We start from the raw sequence: 21,313 nt of genomic DNA, 5'->3' as shown, positions 1-21,313 counted from the left end.
CCAGTTCATAAGGAAAAATATTGACCGAGATAATGACGAAAGCATAACGAGTTTTTTTACATCATAATTGTAGATAATCAGACTTCTGTTTATGCGCTCGTACCAAGGGACTATTTTCTGTACGAAAATATCTCTTTAAATCAATCATCTGCTTGATAGAATGTGTAGCGTGTACAAGAATGGCGCGTAATGAAAACAGAAAATTGTCTTGGTTGAACGTGGAATCTGAAACATCGCACTAAATCAATTTTGGTCAAAATGGACGAACTTTATTTCTTCTTTTTTTTGCCTTCAAAAAGGATCGAGTATTTACATAACTCAACTGGCCCGACGTCATTTGAGACTTTCTCATGCCCAACATTTTTTTCCTAGGATCGTTATCATAGGGTGTAAATGTAAAATTTATTATAGAATGACCTGGTAACAAGGTTGTATGGGCCCTTTGTACCCTGACTGTCTCACCATAGAGCTATTGTTAAACGCTAAATTCATCATAAAAGCGAAGTGTCCAGGAAACAAGGTTGGCAACAGAGTAGCTTCCTGACGTAGGGGAAAGCACTGGTAACTACCTGAAGTGAAAAAGCAGTGTGACTCAATCTTAAGCAACGCTTCGTCTGAAAAACAAAACCTTGTTACAAGGTTTCGAATAACTTTTTAATGGCGGTTGTATAGCTCCGTGTTAGGTCGCCGTTAAAGAGGCTACGAACCGGTTAAAATGCTTACATTCCGTATATCCCGCGCACATATTAAAAACCCGGCAAACGCGTTTCGCGCAACGAACAGGGCAGCGCAATTTGCTCGCTGGTTCAATTTTTTTTTTTCGAAAAGTATAATATAAAGAAATATTTCAGCAAGACTTATCCTAGATGAAAACATGACCAAGGCTGGAGAAGATAAAAATTCTAGATATATCTATATGTTCGAGTCTGTAAATTACATACATGCCGAAAAAATAGCTATTTTGTTTTTCGCCGCCATCAGCTCGACTTTCGTGTAAGTCACTAAAGTCAAAAACCGACAACCGTTCCGTAGCCCCTTTAATGAGAAATCGACGCAAAATGTTAAAAGTGATTGTATTGAGCGAAATAATAATGGGTTTTGATTCGTCATTCTCTTTTTTCTTTTCTTTTTTCCTTTATCTTGTAAATGTAAATCGTGCTTCTCGAAAAAAGTTTACTAAAATAGTAAATTATCCTGGACACGAAATCTTAATTGCGATCATTCCCTCAGGATAGCATCTTCAGTTCCAGTTGGTACCGTCATCAATGAGGATCGTTGAAAGGAATGCAAGGGCATTACAAGCTCCCATTTCAATCTACTGAAGCACATGGAAGGGCAGCAACAGCTCAGCTAAACAACCGTATGCCAAGATATCAATTCTTTTGCTGAACGCTAAAAAGAAAGAAATGATCCACACTTTTACAGTCTCTGGCATGTCTCGACCAGGGATTAGACTTACACCCTTCTGGTTGGAAGGAAACACTCTTCCACAAAGCCATCAGCCGGTCTTTCATGCTATATAAAATTTTTAAATCAGGTGAGTGAATTCAAAAAATAAACGTAGAAGAAATTAAAGAAACAAAACGAAATAAATTTCTAAATTAACAAAATTAATTTACTGAAATTAAAAATATAACATGATTCTTTTTATTTGTGATACTATATATACAAACCTAGTTTCTATAAAAATCATATCGATTATGCTAATTTCGCTATATTAAATCCGCCATATTGGTGCGGAACATTCTACTAAAGTCGTATGTTTTAAAACATTTGGCTTCTTTAGAGAACCTGACGTTAAACACATAAAAATTCGACGATGGGATTTTCAGGAATTTTTTTCGCTTTTTCTAATATGTGAAAGAAGAACGACCAGAATCGAGGCTGGAAGGAACTTATGATATACAAAAACGCATCAACAAACAAACCCCGTCCCCAGGCCTTCTAGGTGCTTTTCTAGGTGACCGACTAGGGCGAGGGCGCCCCAATGTAACTAAGAAGTCATAAAAATGAAGTTGTTTAACTAACCAATCTCGTCCCTGGGACTTTCTTTTGATTTTTGCGTGTTGGCGCGAACGCCATATTTCAGAAAGGGAAAAAGAAGTCTGGAAACGAGATTGTCAACTAATATTATTTGTTGACACATAATATCAATTAAACTGATCCTTTTCGTATGAGATCTAACTTGCGTCGAATCTTCCCATCATGGTAGCCCATATTGCGCTAAGCAATGACAACAAAACAGCAATCCATCCTAGTATAAACGTCCAACTGTATCTGTACGATAATTTATTCGCCCATTCGTTTTCTGTGAGAAACACTATCAATGCTATCACCATGGTGATTGCTATGAAAAAAAGATTGAAATAAACAAGACGCAAAATAGATTGAAAGTAAAAAAGTCTTAACCTTGTCCACCAGCGGCTTCATTGTCATAATTAAATTTTGAAAATTATTGTAGCATTCCCAACCGAGCAAATAAAACGATTTGGTCAACCTTGTTCCACAATTTCCTTTCCTATTTCGATAGCCTTATTAGTGCTTATAATTTTTAGAATTTCAGATTCAAAATTTATTGACATGTTTCCAATAAGTATTGTGTATTGGTAAAAAGTTTTGTCTCGTCGTAAACTAGTTTTTTCTTTTTGTTTACTGGTTAAAGTGTGTGCTTGTTTGTACAGAAAAGCATGAACATATTATTGAAACAGTCTGTGACTCGATGCTCTCACTCTTGGTATCCTAATTGTAAGGGAGAGGACGTTAAATGAGGGGTTGTTTTTTTTAATTTTTCTAAAATCAATCGTTTAAGATGTTAACAAACTTAAGTAAGTGAATCTTCATTTTTAGGCCAAAAATTGATGGAAGGGGGAATCTCCTTTTAAAATAATGATTTGTTTTGACTTTTTATTAGTAACCCGAATTATTTCTTGCGAACATTCATACCGTCCTTCTTTAATTTAGTGCGATCGAAAAAGTAATTAAAAAAGGGTCGCACTAATAATTAGAAGAAATAATTTAAAAGTTTACAAAATTTAATTTCGCACCAAAAATAGAGGAAAATTTGGCTTTAGTCGTACTAAAATAGAGTGGAAAATATAACAACATGGGCAAAAATATGGTTTCAAAATCATTTGAAGTCTGCAAAAACACGAAAACGGATAAATCCAAAGTCCGAAATGGCGCATTTTATGAAAAATTTTTGGAAAAACGCGACCTAAGCACATGGAGGATGAAGATGATGAAGATTCTTTTTTAGAATTAAGTTTGTAATTTTAATCTTTTATCATATATTACTAAAAATAAATGAAAAAGAAAAAAAGATATTGAAAACATGTCCTCTAAATTATCTGGTTCGCACTCTAATTAGTGGCAAATCAGACCCTAGCCGTATTAAATTAGAGAAAAAACGAAAATTAGTGAAAAGAGTGTCGCACTAAAAATTAAATTTTAAATTTTAAATTGCGTTTATAAAGAATTCTAAAGTTGCATAATTTGGAGGTTCTAATAAGTGTTTTGCTCCGAGCTTTCTGGACAAAAAATACGGCAGCAGTTAGGTAAAATTAAAAAAATTTACATCTAAATAGATGAAAAAGTGATACTAACTGAAAGTGATCTCCTTAGTACATTTTACATTTAAAACACTCACCAGATATAATGCAACATATCGATATCATATAACCCTTGACTCGCTGTTCCACAAAAGATAACAACGATAACGCAACACCTAGCAGTATGGCTAAACAAGACAAAATCACCATGGCCCTGCATGATCTCATCCAGGCTAAACAAGAAAAAACAGAAACATGTGTACGAAATATATGACGTAATAATTACACACAGAGGTTTTAGGAATCCAAATTGCCTACACGAGTTAGTCAGTAAATTTAATACAACCTGAGGCTTATTTTTCTTAGGTTTTTTGTAACAAAACGTGCGTACTAATGTGAAAACCCTGGGACGAGGTTTAGGAAAGTATGCAACCTTAGTTCAAAGGGTTTCATCTTGAAGCGAAATGAACATGAAGAAACGAGACAAAAGGCCCTGGAAAGGAGGTTGATGAACGTGCTACAAAAGTTAAAAAACCGTGATTCAAGGTAAGAAAGTTCAATTAACTTACCGCTTGATGCTGTGAAGTCGCCACATCCTCCGCCATGTCCCGATACACACGATTTCCACAAACCACTCTCATACGTCACTGAACCTAACCTAACAGTGACATCTTTTGCCACCCACGAATTACCTCCTGTACCAATGCAGGTAAATACAAAGGCTAAACTTGCCAGAATTAATAAAAATGTCGCCCGTTTTTGAATTAGAATCTTCATGTTTTTATTTAAAAGAAATTCTCTCTTGATAAATTTGAAACTTGTATTAGTAACAGAAAGACTTCTATTCGTTCGCAGTACAAATTTGAAAAACACAGTTTTGCCATTTATTCGTTTTTTGTTATTATTCTGGCAAAGAAGAAACAAAGAATTACGAGACAAAACCATGAGAGTAAATATTAGTCAAAATTTGAATTTTAATCTTTTTTTCTTTTTGCTGATTTGTTGATCATTTTCTTTGTAGACTCCTAGTGAATAAAAGGGAAGCTAAGTACACAATAATCGCCATATTTGTTTATAATCGAGAAAAACCTTCTGATGTTAGCATTAGCCATTTTTAATTAATTCATAATGGGCGTCTTGTTGATAATGTCGTTGTTATAGAAACTGTATATGTGGAGACGAAGATGAATGTAAAGGAATTCGATATGATGCACAGTTTTTTTTTTTGTTTATAAAAAGATTTAGGCTAATGTTTGGGCAAAAAATTAAGAACACATTTACAACGTGGTGAGCCTTGAATAACTTTTCAATCCCAGAATTTTTTTATTGTCTTGTTTTCACACATTATAATTATAAGTAACCTCGTTCCCAGCGCCTAATGTTTGACTCGCTGTCCCAGTATAACAAAGGGACAGCAGGCACTGGGAACGAGGTTGAATTATAAGTACATTTTTGTCACTGCATCTGCATGACAAAAGAAAAGTTATCTAGGTATGTTTTTCACTTTAAAGAATGTTTAGTTGACTGGCAGCCTTGTGGTTTAGCGTTCACGTCAGGTACTCCGCCCTGTTCTACCAGGTAAACGTGTGAATCGAACCCTTACTACTTAGCGTTGAGCATAAAAATGAGAAAGATATCTTAGGCAGTTGATTGTAAATGGAAGCTTTAAATGCACTAGGAATCCCTTTGTAGGACCTTCATTGATAACAATACCAATAGAAACCAGATAGGCTATCTTGGGTAATTATTAAAATTGTAGTTCGCAAAAAATAACTTCCTTTCAGGTATCAAGGTTTATCTTTGTGTTGCAGAAGGTAAAGATGAACCTTAGATTTTACAAACCACGCATTCATTAGCTCGATAGAGTAAGTTTGTGAGTAAGTGACCACAACAGCTTCATAAAATGTGTGGTAGTATTTTTGGCTCCACAAACACGTTTATATAATAACTTTTGGCATGCGTTGGAACTTTAAAATTGCTTTATCTTTTTATATTAATCGCATGCAATTGAACGTTCCATATAAAATAAATTTGTTTATCCCGTGAAAGTACAGAGATTTAGGTAAACAAAATTAAAAAGACCCTTTATCGTAGACGTTTTTAAAAAGGTGACAATATGGTTTCCGGGACACGAGTTCGATTGTGGGTTAAGAAAACTGGAAACAAAATGGTTTGTGGTTGTATCATATAAAACCATAACTGATGATTTATGCTAAATTACTGTATTAAAATTAAAAGTAGCAATGCAGTTTCATGATGATCAAAAACAAAACGCCGAAGCATAATACACACTTTTTCTTTTATAAGAATATGTTTTATGGGAATAGCTATCAGGCTGGGATTTCAGGTTAAAAACAATAGGTATATTGTTAAGAAAAATAGAGAAATATGAATTTGAAATATGGCCAGTTAGTTATCAGTTTGGTATCCTTATCACTAACAGCATGTATATTGCAACCCATGAGTACACGGGTTCATTTTAAAAAGCCCTGGACTGTGGAGAGAATAGTGTGTTAACTCTCCTGTGGAGAGTATGACGTGTTAAGAAATGGTGGTATAGGATAAGGACGGTTTCATTAAACACTCACTTTTTCATACCGTTTTCTGTTAGCAGTAATTTTGATTGACTCACAGTCTTATCAAAACTATACGAATATGTTAATTATATCAATCCTGTTTTAACCTTGGTGCTGTTGTTGTTGTTGTTGTTTTTTCCGTTATTAAGAGGCAAATTATTGTGGGAGCAATTTAATTTTAACGAGTCAAATGTCATCATAAATAACGCTTAGAAAAATCTCCTCAAATTATCATTTCAAGAAACGGTTAATTTCGATAGTACTTCAACGTCATTATAAAGCGTAGTATCGGGAAACAGTTAGTTCCGCAAGATTAGAACGCTTTTAACCAATCATATTGCTTGTTTTATGCCCTTTTTCCTGGGTATTGATAAGATAAGATTAAAATAATTCAAGAGTGTTTTATTTTTTTTTTTGAACAGTTGGTAACATTTTTATGCTGCTCACTGCAATTTTTTTTAATTGTTCAAACGGCTAAGTAGTAAAGGTTTTTAAAATTCTAAGGTTTTTGAGCATAAACGTGTAAAAAAACACCTCTTACACAGCGTTCTAGCCACCCACTGCTATGTTTTTATGACACAATCAACAATGGACCTTCACCTTGATCAAGTGACAAATTTCCTGTGCCCTTCCTACAGAGGTGTTTGCCTTTGTACCTATTTCACAACTTTAATTCGTTGATAATATAACAAATACGTCAAAGGCAAAAGTTGAAAAACTTTTTAAGACCGCTTACTAAGTAAGTTTCTTATTGAAATTGTAACAATTATTATTATTTTATTATTCTCTAAACATTTTTGCAACTTTTTTGTAAAATTTGAAAGAGTAAGTAAGTTATTTGCAGATATTGAAAAATTGTTGTGCTATTTCGGTAATATGAACTGAAAATATCACCTGAAACCAAGCTAGGTCTAAAACTTTTTTTTCTGCCTAACCATGGTGGTCGCTATTTTGTGGCCCCACCACTCCGAAAACCAAGTCGCCGAACTTCTTTAATTATTATTTTCTTCGTATCTTACTCTCATTTTGTACTTTACACACATAAAGAAAACAGGAATTTTCCCTTTTCTAATAATCAGCCATTTTGATATCACATATAAGTTATCACCTTTCATCGTCGCGCACATCTATTAAAAGTCTATTAAGAAATATTTTTATCATCCATGGGGAAGGGATTGTTAGAGCTCTATTAAAAACTCGTTTTCAATTAAATGTTAGAGACAGAAGCTAAACCATTAAGGACAGTTTTTATGTAATTCTCCAATGCTTGCAGAAGAAGCGACGATGGGAAAGTTTAACTTTGAAAATCCTTTTGAGGTAAGTTAACTCAAATATCAATTTTAGAACAAAGCTTTGTTTGTTTCTTTGTTTGTTTGTTTGTTTGTTTGTTTACTTTTTGTTTGTTTGTTTGTTTATTTGTCTGTCTTTGTTTTTATGTAGCTAGCTGTTTTTTTTACGTTATGCGCATGTCCTTGAAATAAATTTATAATGGACAAGAACCAAATATATTTAATTTTGCTGTTATGTTGTATCAAAAGTTGACAAGGAAACATAAGAATATTTTGCAACTCAAAAGAAGACATTGATGCTGAACACGTTAATGGCAGAAAGATCTATAAGACTTAAAGAATGCGTTTCAAAATATAGTAAACTGGATCTGTTTGAACAATGTTGATAATTTGCTGTAAATTACTACGAAGTTAAAATACATGTTATATACTTGCTATTGTCCATACCTTAGCAGTAAAAACAATGACAAAAAAATAGTTGACACCTGCGCTAAATTTAATTCTTACTGACTAATTTTTGGAGTACTTGTTGAGTTAACAAATATAAAATATATGGAGGAATTATAAATGGTCGCGTGGAAAAATCCACAGGTTCGCCCATCTTCTTATACCGTACTTGCGCAGCTAAGCTACCATTTTGCGTGACAGACAGACAAACGGACCGACGTATAAGGGTATTATAATACAGATTCTTGTTTTATTTACGAATTTTAGCTGAATATGTAAAAACTGGGAATATCCAATATTTGTAACCTCCTTTTTAACGAATTTAAGTTTTTAGGGCGCTGGATAAAAAAAGGTTTTAGTAAAAAAGTCAGTAAAAAAAGGCGGTTTAAGAATATTAATATCCTGCGCTGGAAGATTTACGAAATGCACCAAAAAAAACTTTGTAAAAATGGTTAGTCGAAAAAAAAATGTCGGTAAAAATGTTTTTTTATCGATAAGGTAATAATTGGATGGCTGGCCAAAATAATTTTACTGAAAATTTTACCTGAAGCAAGATAACATGAAAGTTATAAATCATCATATTGAAAAAGCTCCGTTTAGTTCTATAGCTAACAAGAAGCCCTGGGTGCTATAAGAATTTCCGCTCGCCACCAAAATATTTGATGACAACCTGCTAATTGACAAGTGACATTACATCTTACAACAAACGCAAACAAAACGAAACGTGTCATAATAAACTCACACTTTAAAAGAAACTGCGAACAAAAATTATAGCCTATCATTCATGGTTGAAAGTCTTCCGATTGAAACGTTTATGGTCTTAAACGGCATTTAGTTGAGAAAAAAGAAATTTTGATGCCACCATCATGTTCAGCATACTTTTTTATTAACTGTGCCAAATTTTGTGAAAATAAAGTAGTTTAAATTTTTGGGCCAATTTTGGCCTAAAATGACATTTCAGGTGGCAAAAAATCAAAATTTTGATGCCACCATCATGTTCAGCATACTTTTTTTATTAACTGTGCCAAATTTTGTCGAAAATAAAGTAGTTTAAATTTTTGGACCAATTTTGGCCTAAAATGACATTTCAGGTGGCCAAAAATCAAAATTTTGATGTCACCATCATGTTCAGCATATTTTTTTGTGATCTGTGCGAAATTTTGTCGAAAATAAAGTAGTTTTAATTTTTGGACCAATTTTTGCCTAAAATGACATTTAGGTGGGCAAAAATCGAAATTTTGATGTCACCATCATGTTCAGCATAATTTTTTTGTTAACTGAGCCAAATATTGTGAAAAATAAAGTAGTTTTAATTTTTGGACCAATTTTGGCCTAAAATGACATTTAAGGTGGCCAAAAATCGAAATTTTGATGTCACCATCATGTTCAGCTACTTTTTTTGTTAACTGTGCCAGATTTTGTGGAAAATAAAGTAGTTTTAATTTTTGAACCAATTTTGGCCTAAAATGACATTTAGGTAACAAAAAATCAGAGGAACGTGAAATCCCAGGGTCGATTTTTTCTCAAAAAATGCTCCAAAAGAAAAAACGACGGTTTTAAAGAATTTCCTACGCCTTCGGGCGCGGAAATTCAATAAATTAAACCACTCTGTTTTCTTTAATTTCAGTATGGTCGCGAAAATTTCTGTGCGCAATAACTTTTGACATTAAAGCAAAATAATCTTTTTCAGGGATGTTTGTTTTTGTTCTTTCATAACGCCGTGATTGCTGCTAAACAATCTTAGACGCTGAACCCAACACACACAAGCCACCTTGCACCAACTTCGTCCCCAGTGCTTACACTGTCCCGTAAACACACCATAGTCTTATAACAGCCACGGAAACGAGGTTGAATTTGAGTTCATCTTTCAAACTTTAACGTCCTCTTAAATTATGATAATGAGTTTAAAGTATAAAAAAATAAGATAAAGTTAGAAATTTGTTGACGGAGAAAGTTGCTGAGGTATTTTTATGCTTATAAATAAATAAACTGATTTCTTATAAGGACAAATATACAAAAATGGATTCATGAGTACGTTAAACTGATAACCAAACGTCATAAAATGACACGTTAATTCCTCAGAAGTCTTTATCAAAAAATTTAGTATTTGCGTCGCAGTTTCCCATCAACGTCAATTTTTGTTTTAAAATTTGTTAACCAAACTAAAACAACAAACGTGATCCATTTCACTGTTTAATTTTGTTGTCATCCTTTATCTAACATTAAATCTAAATTTAGACAGTCCAGTATCCGTTGGAACCATGGAAACGGTGTAACGATTCAACGCGTGAAATGATGCGAAATTCGGAAAAATTAAATTCTTTAGGATGTTGATCAAAGACTAATATTTTAGAGAAAATTCTCCGCTTGAAACATACAAACAACTTTCTGTTTTCGATTTCGAGTGTTAGCAAAAAATATTTCCATATTTCCACTCACTTTTAAAATCGAACAGAAAAAAGATATTCATATCAATTTGTATACAAAAAGTTATAAAAGTCAAACTGGAACTAACTGATAGAAATGTTTTGTGTATATAAAAGTCGAGGTTAAATATTTCGCGTAAATTAATCTTTCAACCTTGATCCCAAAGCCTATATAGCGTTAATTTAATTTTTTTTTAAATTTTACGTGGACTATAATTTGTGGTTTGCGCAAAAACCGCGAAGATTTTGTTAAATAAATTACACCACCACGCTGGTAATAAAAAACAAAATGATGATAGTTATCTAAATTATTCTAAAGTGTAAAAAAAAATTGTTCAAATTAGGCCACGCTTACACGAATCGTGTTTACCTCTTCCTCGAAAGGGTGTAAACGCAGTTAAAATATTTTTTACAATACAGCGCAAAAATATCAAAAAATCTTACAGTCAAGGATTACTCCATTGAATCAACTTTTTTTTCAGCGCCAATTAAACCACGCTATTGTAAGCTGTACTACAATTACACAAAATTTAGTTATTAAAGGAATTTTTTGTTGTGTAGCTTAATTGTTCATGTTGTGTATTTTCATGTAACATGACATGTTATAACGACCGTATGTTTATAATATGCATCACTATGAAGGTTGTGAGTAATGGTTGATCAATACATAAAACAGCTAATTGTTGAAGTGGTCAGACGTGTTAGTTTTGTCGTGTACCGAAAAAACATTTTAAAACGGGGTGAAAATATTTGACAAAATAAGCTCTAAGAGAAAAACAACGTTATAAACAATACAAACTCTTAGTTATCTAAAAAATTTTTGTTATTATTTTACAGCTTTCCTTAATTTCGTGAACCTTTATCAATTGTTCCTTATAAAATTAACTCCGATAACTTGAACATTCGCTATCCTATACTACGGTTTTTTCGTATAACTCCAAATTTTGTCGGCAACAGCATGCTACAGGAGGCAAATATACGGAAAATGTTTGATAACAATATTAATAACCGTCGTCCGCCTATTTAAAATAGTTGCGCTGCAACTTTACTCCCGCGGAGTAATTTAATTACTTCATGCTAACAGCACGGTCGTTCAAAACCGCGATTTTAAGGAAATAAAGTGTGCGCATGCGCCAAAAATTTTTTTAAAAAAAGCGCCTACGGCATAAGATTATGACGTCATCGATATTGACCTCACTCTCTATTATCTTGTTTTAGTTGCCCAATAAAAGAAAATTTAACATTTTTTTCTTTTAAAACTAAAGAAGGATGACCATAGACTACTATTTCCCCTTTGGTTGCGACCCGGGGCAGCCTAAACAGACGGCAAGGTCCACAAAAGCCCAGATGGCTAGTTCACAATTTACCAGTACAGGAGCACTCTTGTACAACATTCTGACGCAAGGTTTTGCCTAAAAATTACTTTTCCTGTTTGTATGTATCCCTTATCGAGCGTTCTATCGTATTAGGTAGTAGCTGCCACTTTTTTTACTACTAAAATTTTGAGCTTTTCTACACCATACATTTCACTTTCGTTTTCACAAAAAAATGGTTGACAACTATTAGAAATGTAAATTATTATACTTCTAAAATAAAATTTATAAGGAAAAAAAATAATTCATCTGATCTGTAACCTTAGCTAGCTCTAAGGTTGGTCTTGATTAGTTTTCTAGAAGCCTGCTAAAACTAAACGTAAATGTGAGAAAGCTAGCTTCACTCAGACTCAGTGGACCCCAATGGAAATAATCCACTAACAATAGGTTTTTGTGATTTTCTGGGCTAGAAACATTTTAAATGTTTATCATTATTGTTGTTGTTGTTAGACTAGCAACTGATTGCAAATGAAAAAAATTGTACAGTTATATATGTGTTAAACAAAAGCACACACATTTTTAGACATTTAAGCCTAGACCATTCCTTAATCGTGAGATTTTTCAACACGAAAGTCAATCTGAATTATATAAAAATAGTTTACAAATTAGGCTATTACAAGTATTTTTTATTTCAATTCATAATCTGTATTTAACGAATATATTCTTATTTCAAACGCATCCAACAAAAAGTGGTAATCGAGCAAATCGGCAAGCTCCTCTGTTTCATCATTGTTCTTTGTTTTTTTTTTAACCGCTTCTGTCAACAAATCTTCACATGCAAATCACGTTTGAATGACGCTTGAAATTGTGAATTGTTGGGTCAACATGTTTGTATCATAGAACAATTTGGGACTGGTGCCCTAAAATGTGAACAAACAGAAAGTACAATATAAGCTACCAGAATCACGTGTGCAATGTGTGGCAATTGTTTTCAATCTTTTATAATTCAATAATTTAACAGACCAGCCGTTACATTCAATGGACCCCGGGTACAAACCTCGTACAGCCCACTTCCCGAAAAACGAAAAGTTTCTTTTTCAAGTCCCCATTATAAAATGTATTTTTTTGTAAGAAAAAGTTTCATAATTCCCAACTTCTTACTAAATGTCCTCCTTTTCGATTTCTTAATGTTGGCTTGGAAGGTCTTCTACCTAACAGGAGTCTTTCCCTTTAAAGTCTATGGAATACACGTTCGATACGGAGCCAATTATTAATGCACTATTTACACCAGCGTTTTTTCCTAGTTGTTTATATTTTTTTCAAATGACTGATTGGTTTGTGTTAATTCGGTCTGTTCCTGGGTCATTCTGACGGATTCCAGCTGGTTCTGGGTGATTCTGGATAGTTCCAGTGTTTACCACAACCGCATGCTAGGTTATTTTTGGTTTGGAAAACAATGATTAAGCAGACGGCAGGGCCTACAAAAAGCTCTTATCTTTTAAAAAAACCTGAGGCTCTCATAAAAAAGCATGTAAAATGATAGCAAAGTGTGCATAAAAATGTACAGACATGTGAGTTAATGTTTAACATATTCCTGTGAAATCCCTGACTTTTTTCTGATGAAACTATTTTTTTTGGCGAGATAAACATAAATTTTTCATGATTTATCAGACACCACAAACTCGGCATAAGCCTCAATTATATAAGTCAAAAACTTTTTCCAGGGTACGAACAAATATGCTGTCCAAATAAATGCACAGGAGCATCTCTGGTTTAGTGTTACTTGTTGTTTTGTTAATTATATACATATTAGAGAAAAATATTATCGATTTCTTTTTGCATGAGGTTTTTCATTAACAAACAAACCTTCACTGCAAAAAATTATTTTTAGCAGAACTATTAATAAACCCCTAACTAACCCCTAACCCCTTTTGGGGAACTGTGAAACAGTCAGGGTAAACACCTAATTAGACGACATGACCTAATTAGGTGAGTCATTTAGTTAGGCGACAAGATGTAGTTTAATTACGCTACCCGTAGTCTAACTAGGCAAACGAAAACTTTCTGTTGTAAATACGTCGAAATCATTGCGTTTCGCACTACAATTTTTATGTGAATGCAGACAATTTTGACCAATTATTGTCTTATTTGCATCGCACATTGGCAACTTATGGCCCAAACCTTGTGTGGCAATATTTGTTGTTTTAAATAATGGATTTCAGCCATCGACGCCACAGGAAAAAAAATATGGCGACGAAAACGTGGTATTGTTTGAATAAGATTTTAACGATGTTAAAACAGGATGTGAATAAAAAAGAAACGTTACAAAACAAATTGTTACCACATCCATCTTAAAAAAAATACTTTTTTTTTGCGTTTTTTGTGAAAGAATATCTTCATTAAATTATTGCGGATTTTACTATCGTCACCTAAATAGGCGACATGTAATATTTCATTTTAACATAATTCTTACTTGCGCGAGCATATCGAGGCACGAGTGACAATTTTGGAATCATGGTTGCGTAGACTATTCATTCTGAACAAAGTGTTTTTGCGATTTTTTTTAGGAATGTGTGAGAAGCCATTAAATATTGTAATGTCTTAACTAGGTTACATATGGTCTAACTAGGGTACAATGAGTCGTCTAAATAGGTGGTATGCCCTAATTAATTAGCCTACCGTCGCCTAATTAAGTGTTTACCCTGACTGTGAAAGGTTAGGGGGTAGCCACAAGCAACATTTTTCACATCTAACACTGGTTTATTGCTTATATTTATCTTATTGAGTGCACAATTCTCATTTAAAATAATGATATTTACCGATTTATGAAGTCTTGTGAAAGGTCATTTCCAAGGACCAATTTCTTTCAGAAAAATAGTGGCAGCCACAAACCACTGGTTTTATTTGATAAAATAGGCTATCAGCTTTCAGGAAACACATGTCTTAAAGCATGACTTTGCGTTGGAAGGCAAATATCTTCATTTTCCACCAACATATAAAATTTTATGATCAAAACATTGCTATTCTTTCTGTCTCCTCCCAACAAAAGTGAAAGTGATCGGGTAGTGGAATCCAGAGTTTTTGTATAGTCCAAGGCCTGCTCTACTAAAATAAAATCTTTTTAAGAAATGATCTCTACCGCAGAGGCTCGAAAAACATTTGTTTTTAAGGGAAATTTAAAGCACGTGCGATGGTGGCCATTATGAATCGCTTGCGGCAGAAAATTTGATAACAAATAATGGCGCATGCGCACACTTTTTTTCCTGCCGTAAATGACCGTGACAGACAAACAAAAATGCACGAACGAAATACCGATGCGAGAAATATGTATGAAGGCGAAAATCCGAGGGCCAACAAACCCGTGTATTCTTTCACAGCCTGACGCCTATTTTCTACTATTGCCGTAAATTAACAGAACAAAAATAAAGTGGCCACTTTTTGGTCAATCATGGTGGGCGCAGCCCAGTTAACTAAGCTTTCTCTGAGGATATCAAATTCAATATCAGAGAAGCGTCTCTCATTCAAAAACTTGAAAGAAAAGAATGTCTCAAGCAATCACCTCGTTTAGATAGACAAACGAGCACAAATCCAGTGTGGCCACATCTTACCATATATTTGTATTAGCGAGTTAATACATTCGTCCCAACTGTCAAAGAAGAAAAACTGAGAAAATCTTTCTCAGTTTAATGATTAAAGTAACCAATCAAAAACTACGGTGAGAAGTAATCAATATACAAGAGCTGTCAGTATACTGACCCATAGAATATCCATTTGGGCTCCAGCGAGATTTTCCGCACTTTCCAACTTCCCAGTGGTTAGAAAAAACACCGACTGTCTCCTGGGTATAAAAAGCGAGGTTTATTAAACCGATATACAAGATGGAATATAGGGTTATCTTTGGAGTAACGTCTCACGGGCGTTAATACGTACAATCCGTCAAAGGCGCAAGAATTATGCCTCGTAAGGTATTAAAGTACAAAATTCTGCTATGACAACGAAATTAATCCCAAACACAGTAATTTTTTTAAAAGAAATATTTTTCTCAGTACAGCGACTTTATGATATTCTTTTGATTTCTAATTTTGATTTTTATTAGATTAAAATCAATTCAGTCGTACATGGTTTCTATCACAGTGGGCCTGTTTAGGTAGTCATAGATAGCTTAATTAGTAAAATAGGTAAATGTTGTGATATTTGACAGTAGAAACCAATATTGATAAACGCGCACCAGCTCATGCTTACTAATGCAACGTAATGTTATGACGTATCCTCGCAGATACAATCAGTGACAATAACGTGTATAACACCAAGACAGTTGCTAACAAATGTGAAAGAAGGCTGGCATTGAGTTTGGTATTCCATATTACTCCACTAAAACGTGTAAAAGTATATAATTAACGTGTAAGCTAAGAAGAAGAGTAGGTGATAAAGAGAAACATTGTTGGATATTGGACTGTGTGAATTGTAGCGAAGTATTTGAAAAAGCAAGGTATAGTGTTATGAAGTGGCAAATAGTTTTGTGTATGTTGAGAACAATGTTGCAATGTCAAGTCCTTTTAACTTTTCAATAAGCGCTCCTGCCAAATAAGCCCCACCTCAACTGAGAGGTTTATTAGAAATATTTCTTCTTTCCCCAGCACTGTTGTTTTCACAATTGCCATAGAAATAAAATCGAAAGTGATAAACTCTTTGGAACAAATTTGAGTTATTAGTTAGTTATCTTTTAATGGAGTTTCTTCTGTTTATGTTCGAACAAAAAGCTTCGTTCAAAAAAGCGGATGTGAACTGTACATACACAAGAAAAAAACTTCTTTTTCACTAAAGTAGTAATAACTTCTAGAGAAAGGAATTAACGAATATTCCGGTTGCTATAAACGACGTTTTAGTATTGAAAAGAGTACTACCTTGGTGGTAAAATACCAACCTCGATACCAGGACCTGTGGCGTTTTTGATTTAAGGATGATATCAGAAAACGCCACAGGCTCTGGAATCTTTAATATCGGGAAAATAGGTTAAATAACACGTGTTTACAATATTCTTCTGTTTCTCTCCTTCTCTCTATTCACTATCATAACTCTCGTGTCATCAAAATCTTCCCTCTTCTTCTGCCGAAGTCCTCTCCATCGTCGATGTTTTTACAACATTACAGGATCGAGGTTGGTAACATACTACCTTATGCTGCGCAAGTAAGACTTTAGGGAACGGCCAAATTTACTAATCGATGGAATACTTAAAGTTATCTTTCTATAAAACATACACGTATAGAGAACAAAAAACTGTTTGGATGTAATTGCTTCTCAATAATTCTAGCCTCACCCTCGTTTCCAGGAAATATTCTCTCATTTCAAAAAAGCAAAAATACATGGGAACAAGAATGTTCTAAGTTTAATTAATTTTTATAAAAGAAATTTAAACTGAATGCGATCTGAGTATATTCTTTAGAGAAACCCCAACTTACCCCTCTTATTAAAATATATAAAAACATGTAATATTACTAGTAAATATAAATAAATACTAGTACAATTGTCAGACTGTTTATTTACATTGAAGAAATAATATTTTATCTTATGTGTGTGCGTGTACGGTGAGGCCAAGGATGAAAAATCACTGGTTTCGTGCCCTAATTTTTATGGTCGCTTCTTCATAGGCGTGGACAAACAGAAAAATAGAAACTAACAAAGTCAAAATAAAATTAACGCACAAAAGGAATGCAAAATATATAAAAAAAATTAATTATAAAAACACCAACTTCTTCTCCAGACCTCGAAATTAAAAGAATTATTTAATTTAACATAATTGACAATTATTTTTTAAAATATGTAAGGAAACTGACTATTAGTTTTAATAATTAGTAATTATCAAAATAATAACTTTTAAGTGCTGTGCGGATTAGATAGTTGTCAATACAAAGAGCTTTGACCAAATTAAATTAAAATGCAGTTTATGAACACCGAAGCCAATGTAGTTCAATTGTTTCTCCAGAGCTTCATTTTTGCTTTCTAACACGTGTGTTTTCAATAGCTACGTTCAAGAAAGTGAGAAAAAAGAAGCCCTGGAATTAAAAATTTAGTTTAACCAGCTTGAGCTCCATAATTTCGTTGACAGACATATATGAAACGGTTTTTTGTCATAATTATACAATGGAGGATTTGTGGTTATATGACCGAAGTATAATGACGCCACAAGTAATTATTTCGTTTACCTATTACTGTTTTGATATCTTCTCTACTGTACTTATGTGAAATGGTGGAAATTAAATATGGTCCTAAGAATTCATGGAATAACGTTCAGAATAATTATGACGGGCTAAGCCACAGATCTTTCCACGAGCTAACGGACGGAGCGTTAAGTATTACAATATGGATATTTAGGCCGTGTAATATAACAAGGCGCTATCCACCTCCACCCCAGAGCTTTTTGAGATAAGCCTCGAAAGTTTTTATCTCAAAGTGCTCTGGGGATGAGAATGGGCGCTATCAACCGCTGTTCTAAAAATATATATAAAATATATATCGCGACCTTTTTTATACCGCGTGAGAAGAAAACATTTTCTTTTGTCAACTTAATCAAGATATAACTGTTTATAAATAATTTTATGGCGCTGTTAGGGAGTGACGTGTCTGTGTGACGAGTTGGTGTGTGGTGTGAATATTCGTTTTATCATTTTACGATACACAGTTAGCTTGATTGGTAACAATATTACGAGCACTGGCTTTACTAACTTGTTCTTTATTTGTTTATCCATCCATCCATCCATCCATTTATTTTCATATATTTATTTATTTATTTATTTGTAGGTTGCTCGAAGGTTGTCACGAACAAGAAGTTTATCTTTTACTCACTTTGTGCAAGGAGAAGGTAAATCACGCCTCCGTTCCGACTCGGAAATGTTTTTACGACGACGAACAGATCCGAACGAGTATCATACCCATGAGAATGAACAACTAAGGAATAAAATAGAAGAATGGTTGTCGGATACTAGTTCCGAGTTTGAGCGAAAAAAGGGATTATCTCGTAAACCTTCAAATAATTCGGTTGGAGAATCACTTGGATCTGTGTTAGACTCAGATGAAAATGACGAAATTCAAAGTGAATGTTCCAGGAGAAGCTCTCTGGATTCACCTAAGAAGAACTCACTTTCGTGTCAGACCAAGACTTGTAATTATGATTTGTTACCAGTCTACCTTCAGAAAGAAATTGAAGCATCAGATTGTGTTTTAGAAGACGTGCCTTGGGATCTTGTGAAAAGCGATTTATTAATACAAGTTGATAATGTTTTATTTCCCGTCGACCGTAACTTTATTTCCTATGTGTCGGACTGTTTCTACGACTGTGTCGAGAATGCAAACCAGAAAGGAAGTCATGTTTTGTTAATGGAAGGGTACGATGTCAATGAAGTCAAAACTATTCTCAAGTATATACATTCCACAAATAACGACGGAGTGTCAGGTGAGAATGTCCTTTTTGTGACCAATTAGTAAGGTTACTACCTACTTTAGGGAAAAATGTGTTTAGAGAAGAAACTTTTGCGGCACAGCTTTACCACAAAATCTTTACATTTTGCGGGGAAAATTTTCGCTGTTCTAAAAAAAAGAGAAAAGTTCTCATTGAACATTTCAGGGGGAAAAAACTTCTATGAACTTTCCAAAAACCCGCAAAATCCGCCAAAGTCTTTTCCGCAAACACCTTCCTAAAGTAACTAAGTTTTTAGATGTAAACCATAGTCTAAATACTTATTGTATATCCAACTAAGAGATACAGTCCAGCTCGTTCAACCAGTCCAGCTCGTTCAACCAGTCCAGCTCGTTCAACCAGTCCAGCTCGTTCAACCAGTCCAGCTCGACTTATATGTCAAATAATCATTATCAATAAAAAAATTAAATATTTTGTCGGACGAATAATATTTTCTGACGAATAATTTGTTGAACATTTTTCCGAATTCTAACCTTCAACAAATCTCAAAAATATTTCCTGTCTCGACCGTGACTATTAATCCCTGTTAACACAAAGAAGGTCTTGCAATGAATTGTAATTTAACCTTTATTTAGATGAAAACGTTGCCTCGCTACTCCAGTTGGGGAAAGAGTTTGGAGTCTCTAGACTAAAGTTTCAATGTGAAAATTACCTCCACAAGTCGACAACCTTTAATCCCTTCATCATGCTTCATTTGGCGAGGCAATATAAACTCGAATGTTTACTCGAGCACTCGCTAAAAGAAATCAGTAAAATAGACAGTATTGAAAGTAAACCCGAATTTATTGCGCTGGATTGCGAAACACAAAACAAAATAATGAAGTATATTATACAGAGATACAAAAAAGCAAGTAAGACATTGTCACAGTTTGATGTGCATTTATGCAATCACCATAGTAACGAAGGCAAAAATAATGCCTGCTGTTATAGAGCAGCCACTTATACTACCGAAAATGAACGCACATTTTTAGTGCAAATGGAAAATCCGGAAAGTAAACTAACCCATGTATTCAATAAAGCTTTTAACTGCGAAGCTAGAGAATTACACTCAGTTGGCGAGTTAAACTAAGATTTCGCAAGACACGTTAATTTTGACGGATTAAATTTCTTAGATGCTTACTTGTCAAACTTAGATTAATTATATTCTAGTGTGTATATATGTATAAATGTAAATTAGTAGCAGGATAAAAATGAAAAAAAAGAAAAAAGATTCCATAGGTAGGCAGGACGTTTCATCTTATCTTTGAGATTCATTTGATGTTGTATGCGGACAGGAAGAAGTCATAGCAGTTTCCTTTAGGAATGAGGGGCTATCAATAAGCCGCAATTATGGTACACTTCTTTGTCACTTTGTACCAAAAAAAGTCCAAATTTTTCAATTTCGCCGTTTTAACTGAAAAGCTGTGCTTAAGCTTACTTTATTACAATTAGAAGACGAATTAAGGATAGTTTATTTTTTTAAAAAGATTCTATTAGCGAAAGTTTAAACAGGTTAACAACAACCCTACATTGTTTCCATAAAAAGGTACTAATATATAACCAGTTTGAGCAACTTAATATCCATACCTCTTTAAACAACTTTTGTTTATTAGGGATGTTTATTTTTATTATTTCTTGTTATTTATTGTAACTATTTTTTTGCATGGCTGGTTCCCACAATTGTTTTTTCGTAAATTTAATAGATTTTTGTTGACATTGCGTTCATTTTTTGAATATTAATTTTTGTAAGAAAAACGAGAAACATTCTCGTCTCCAGAGTTCCTTGAGATAAATCTTGAATTCAAGGTTTGGGACGAGAATGAGAGAGAGAGAAAGTGATTTATTTCCTCTGTATATTCTCTATTGTTGTTGCTGATATATATTAAATGCATACATCTCTTTTCCTTGCTTCTTTCATGTTCCTAATCGAAGAACTTGAGATGTTACGGTTTTAAGCAACCTTGACCCAAAACCTTTCGCTTCTTAACTGCGTAGAAATTTCTATAAAAATCTGCTGGTGTGATATTACAAATACCTTAATAACTTGGATGCTCTGTTGTGTGGCAGCGCACGGCAGGACAATTTTATGTTAAAAATAGCGCCCGTTTTCTCCTCTGAAAGCCCTCTCTTTTTAAATAGTAAATAAAAATAAACTTTTAGTTCAGGACTATGCAACCTTCTTCTCTCTTTGTTTTATAAAGTCAAAATATTTTGAAGAAACCCTCTGGACAAAGACTAGGCCATATAATAAATGATTAACA

General features: G+C 33.7%; 2 protein-coding genes and 1 long non-coding RNA gene across 5 annotated transcripts; 1 reads left to right on the top strand and 2 right to left on the bottom strand.

Annotated features, from left to right (window-relative positions):
- Positions 1-1,570: 1,570 nt before the first annotated feature.
- LOC130629142 (lens fiber membrane intrinsic protein-like) lies at positions 1,571-5,285 on the bottom strand. The gene is made up of 3 exons (XM_057442252.1): positions 4,118-5,285; positions 3,647-3,781; positions 1,571-2,347 (listed from the first exon to the last, which is right to left on the bottom strand). The coding sequence occupies exons 1-3, from the start codon at positions 4,491-4,493 to the stop codon at positions 2,181-2,183; spliced, it is 678 nt and encodes a 225-aa protein (XP_057298235.1). The 5' UTR covers positions 4,494-5,285; the 3' UTR covers positions 1,571-2,180.
- A 2,004-nt stretch (positions 5,286-7,289) lies between these two features.
- LOC130629140 (uncharacterized) lies at positions 7,290-20,943 on the top strand. Of its 3 annotated transcripts, none has more exons than XM_057442247.1 (3): positions 7,290-7,441; positions 18,398-19,049; positions 19,649-20,943. In XM_057442247.1, exons 1-3 carry the CDS (start codon positions 7,388-7,390, stop codon positions 20,140-20,142), a joined length of 1,200 nt encoding a protein of 399 aa, XP_057298230.1. In that variant the 5' UTR covers positions 7,290-7,387; the 3' UTR covers positions 20,143-20,943. The 3 variants fall into 3 exon arrangements, with proteins under 3 accessions (XP_057298230.1, XP_057298232.1, XP_057298231.1); XM_057442249.1 differs by lacking the exon at positions 7,290-7,441 and adding an exon at positions 15,752-16,088; XM_057442248.1 differs by lacking the exon at positions 7,290-7,441 and adding an exon at positions 17,482-17,785.
- On the bottom strand, positions 11,787-15,295 carry LOC130629145 (uncharacterized). Its single transcript, XR_008981914.1, has 2 exons — positions 14,419-15,295; positions 11,787-12,519 (listed from the first exon to the last, which is right to left on the bottom strand). It is a non-coding gene; the product is annotated as an uncharacterized LOC130629145 (long non-coding RNA).
- Positions 20,944-21,313: the final 370 nt, after the last annotated feature.

This window comes from Hydractinia symbiolongicarpus, chromosome 15, assembly GCF_029227915.1.
Source record: "Hydractinia symbiolongicarpus strain clone_291-10 chromosome 15, HSymV2.1, whole genome shotgun sequence".
Taxonomy (NCBI): Eukaryota; Metazoa; Cnidaria; class Hydrozoa; order Anthoathecata; family Hydractiniidae; genus Hydractinia; species Hydractinia symbiolongicarpus.
This window is presented reverse-complemented; position numbering and strand designations above follow the sequence as displayed.

What these genes read in the sequence shown, in the direction of transcription:
- LOC130629142 (XM_057442252.1), bottom strand. Translation starts at nt 4,493, where the DNA reads ATGGTTTTGTCTCGTAATTCTTTGTTTCTTCTTTGCCAGAATAATAAC. An exon ending in CGACTTCACAGCATCAAGCG is followed by an intron (nt 3,782 to 4,117) that starts GTAAGTTAATTG and finishes TTTCTTGTTTAG; the next exon opens with CCTGGATGAGATCATGCAGG. An exon ending in GATATGTTGCATTATATCTG is followed by an intron (nt 2,348 to 3,646) that starts GTGAGTGTTTTA and finishes TTTTTTTCATAG; the next exon opens with CAATCACCATGGTGATAGCA.
- LOC130629140 (XM_057442247.1), top strand. Translation starts at nt 7,388, where the DNA reads ATGCTTGCAGAAGAAGCGACGATGGGAAAGTTTAACTTTGAAAATCCT. An exon ending in ACTTTGAAAATCCTTTTGAG is followed by an intron (nt 7,442 to 18,397) that starts GTAAGTTAACTC and finishes ATTTATTTGTAG; the next exon opens with GTTGCTCGAAGGTTGTCACG. An exon ending in AAATAACGACGGAGTGTCAG is followed by an intron (nt 19,050 to 19,648) that starts GTGAGAATGTCC and finishes ACCTTTATTTAG; the next exon opens with ATGAAAACGTTGCCTCGCTA.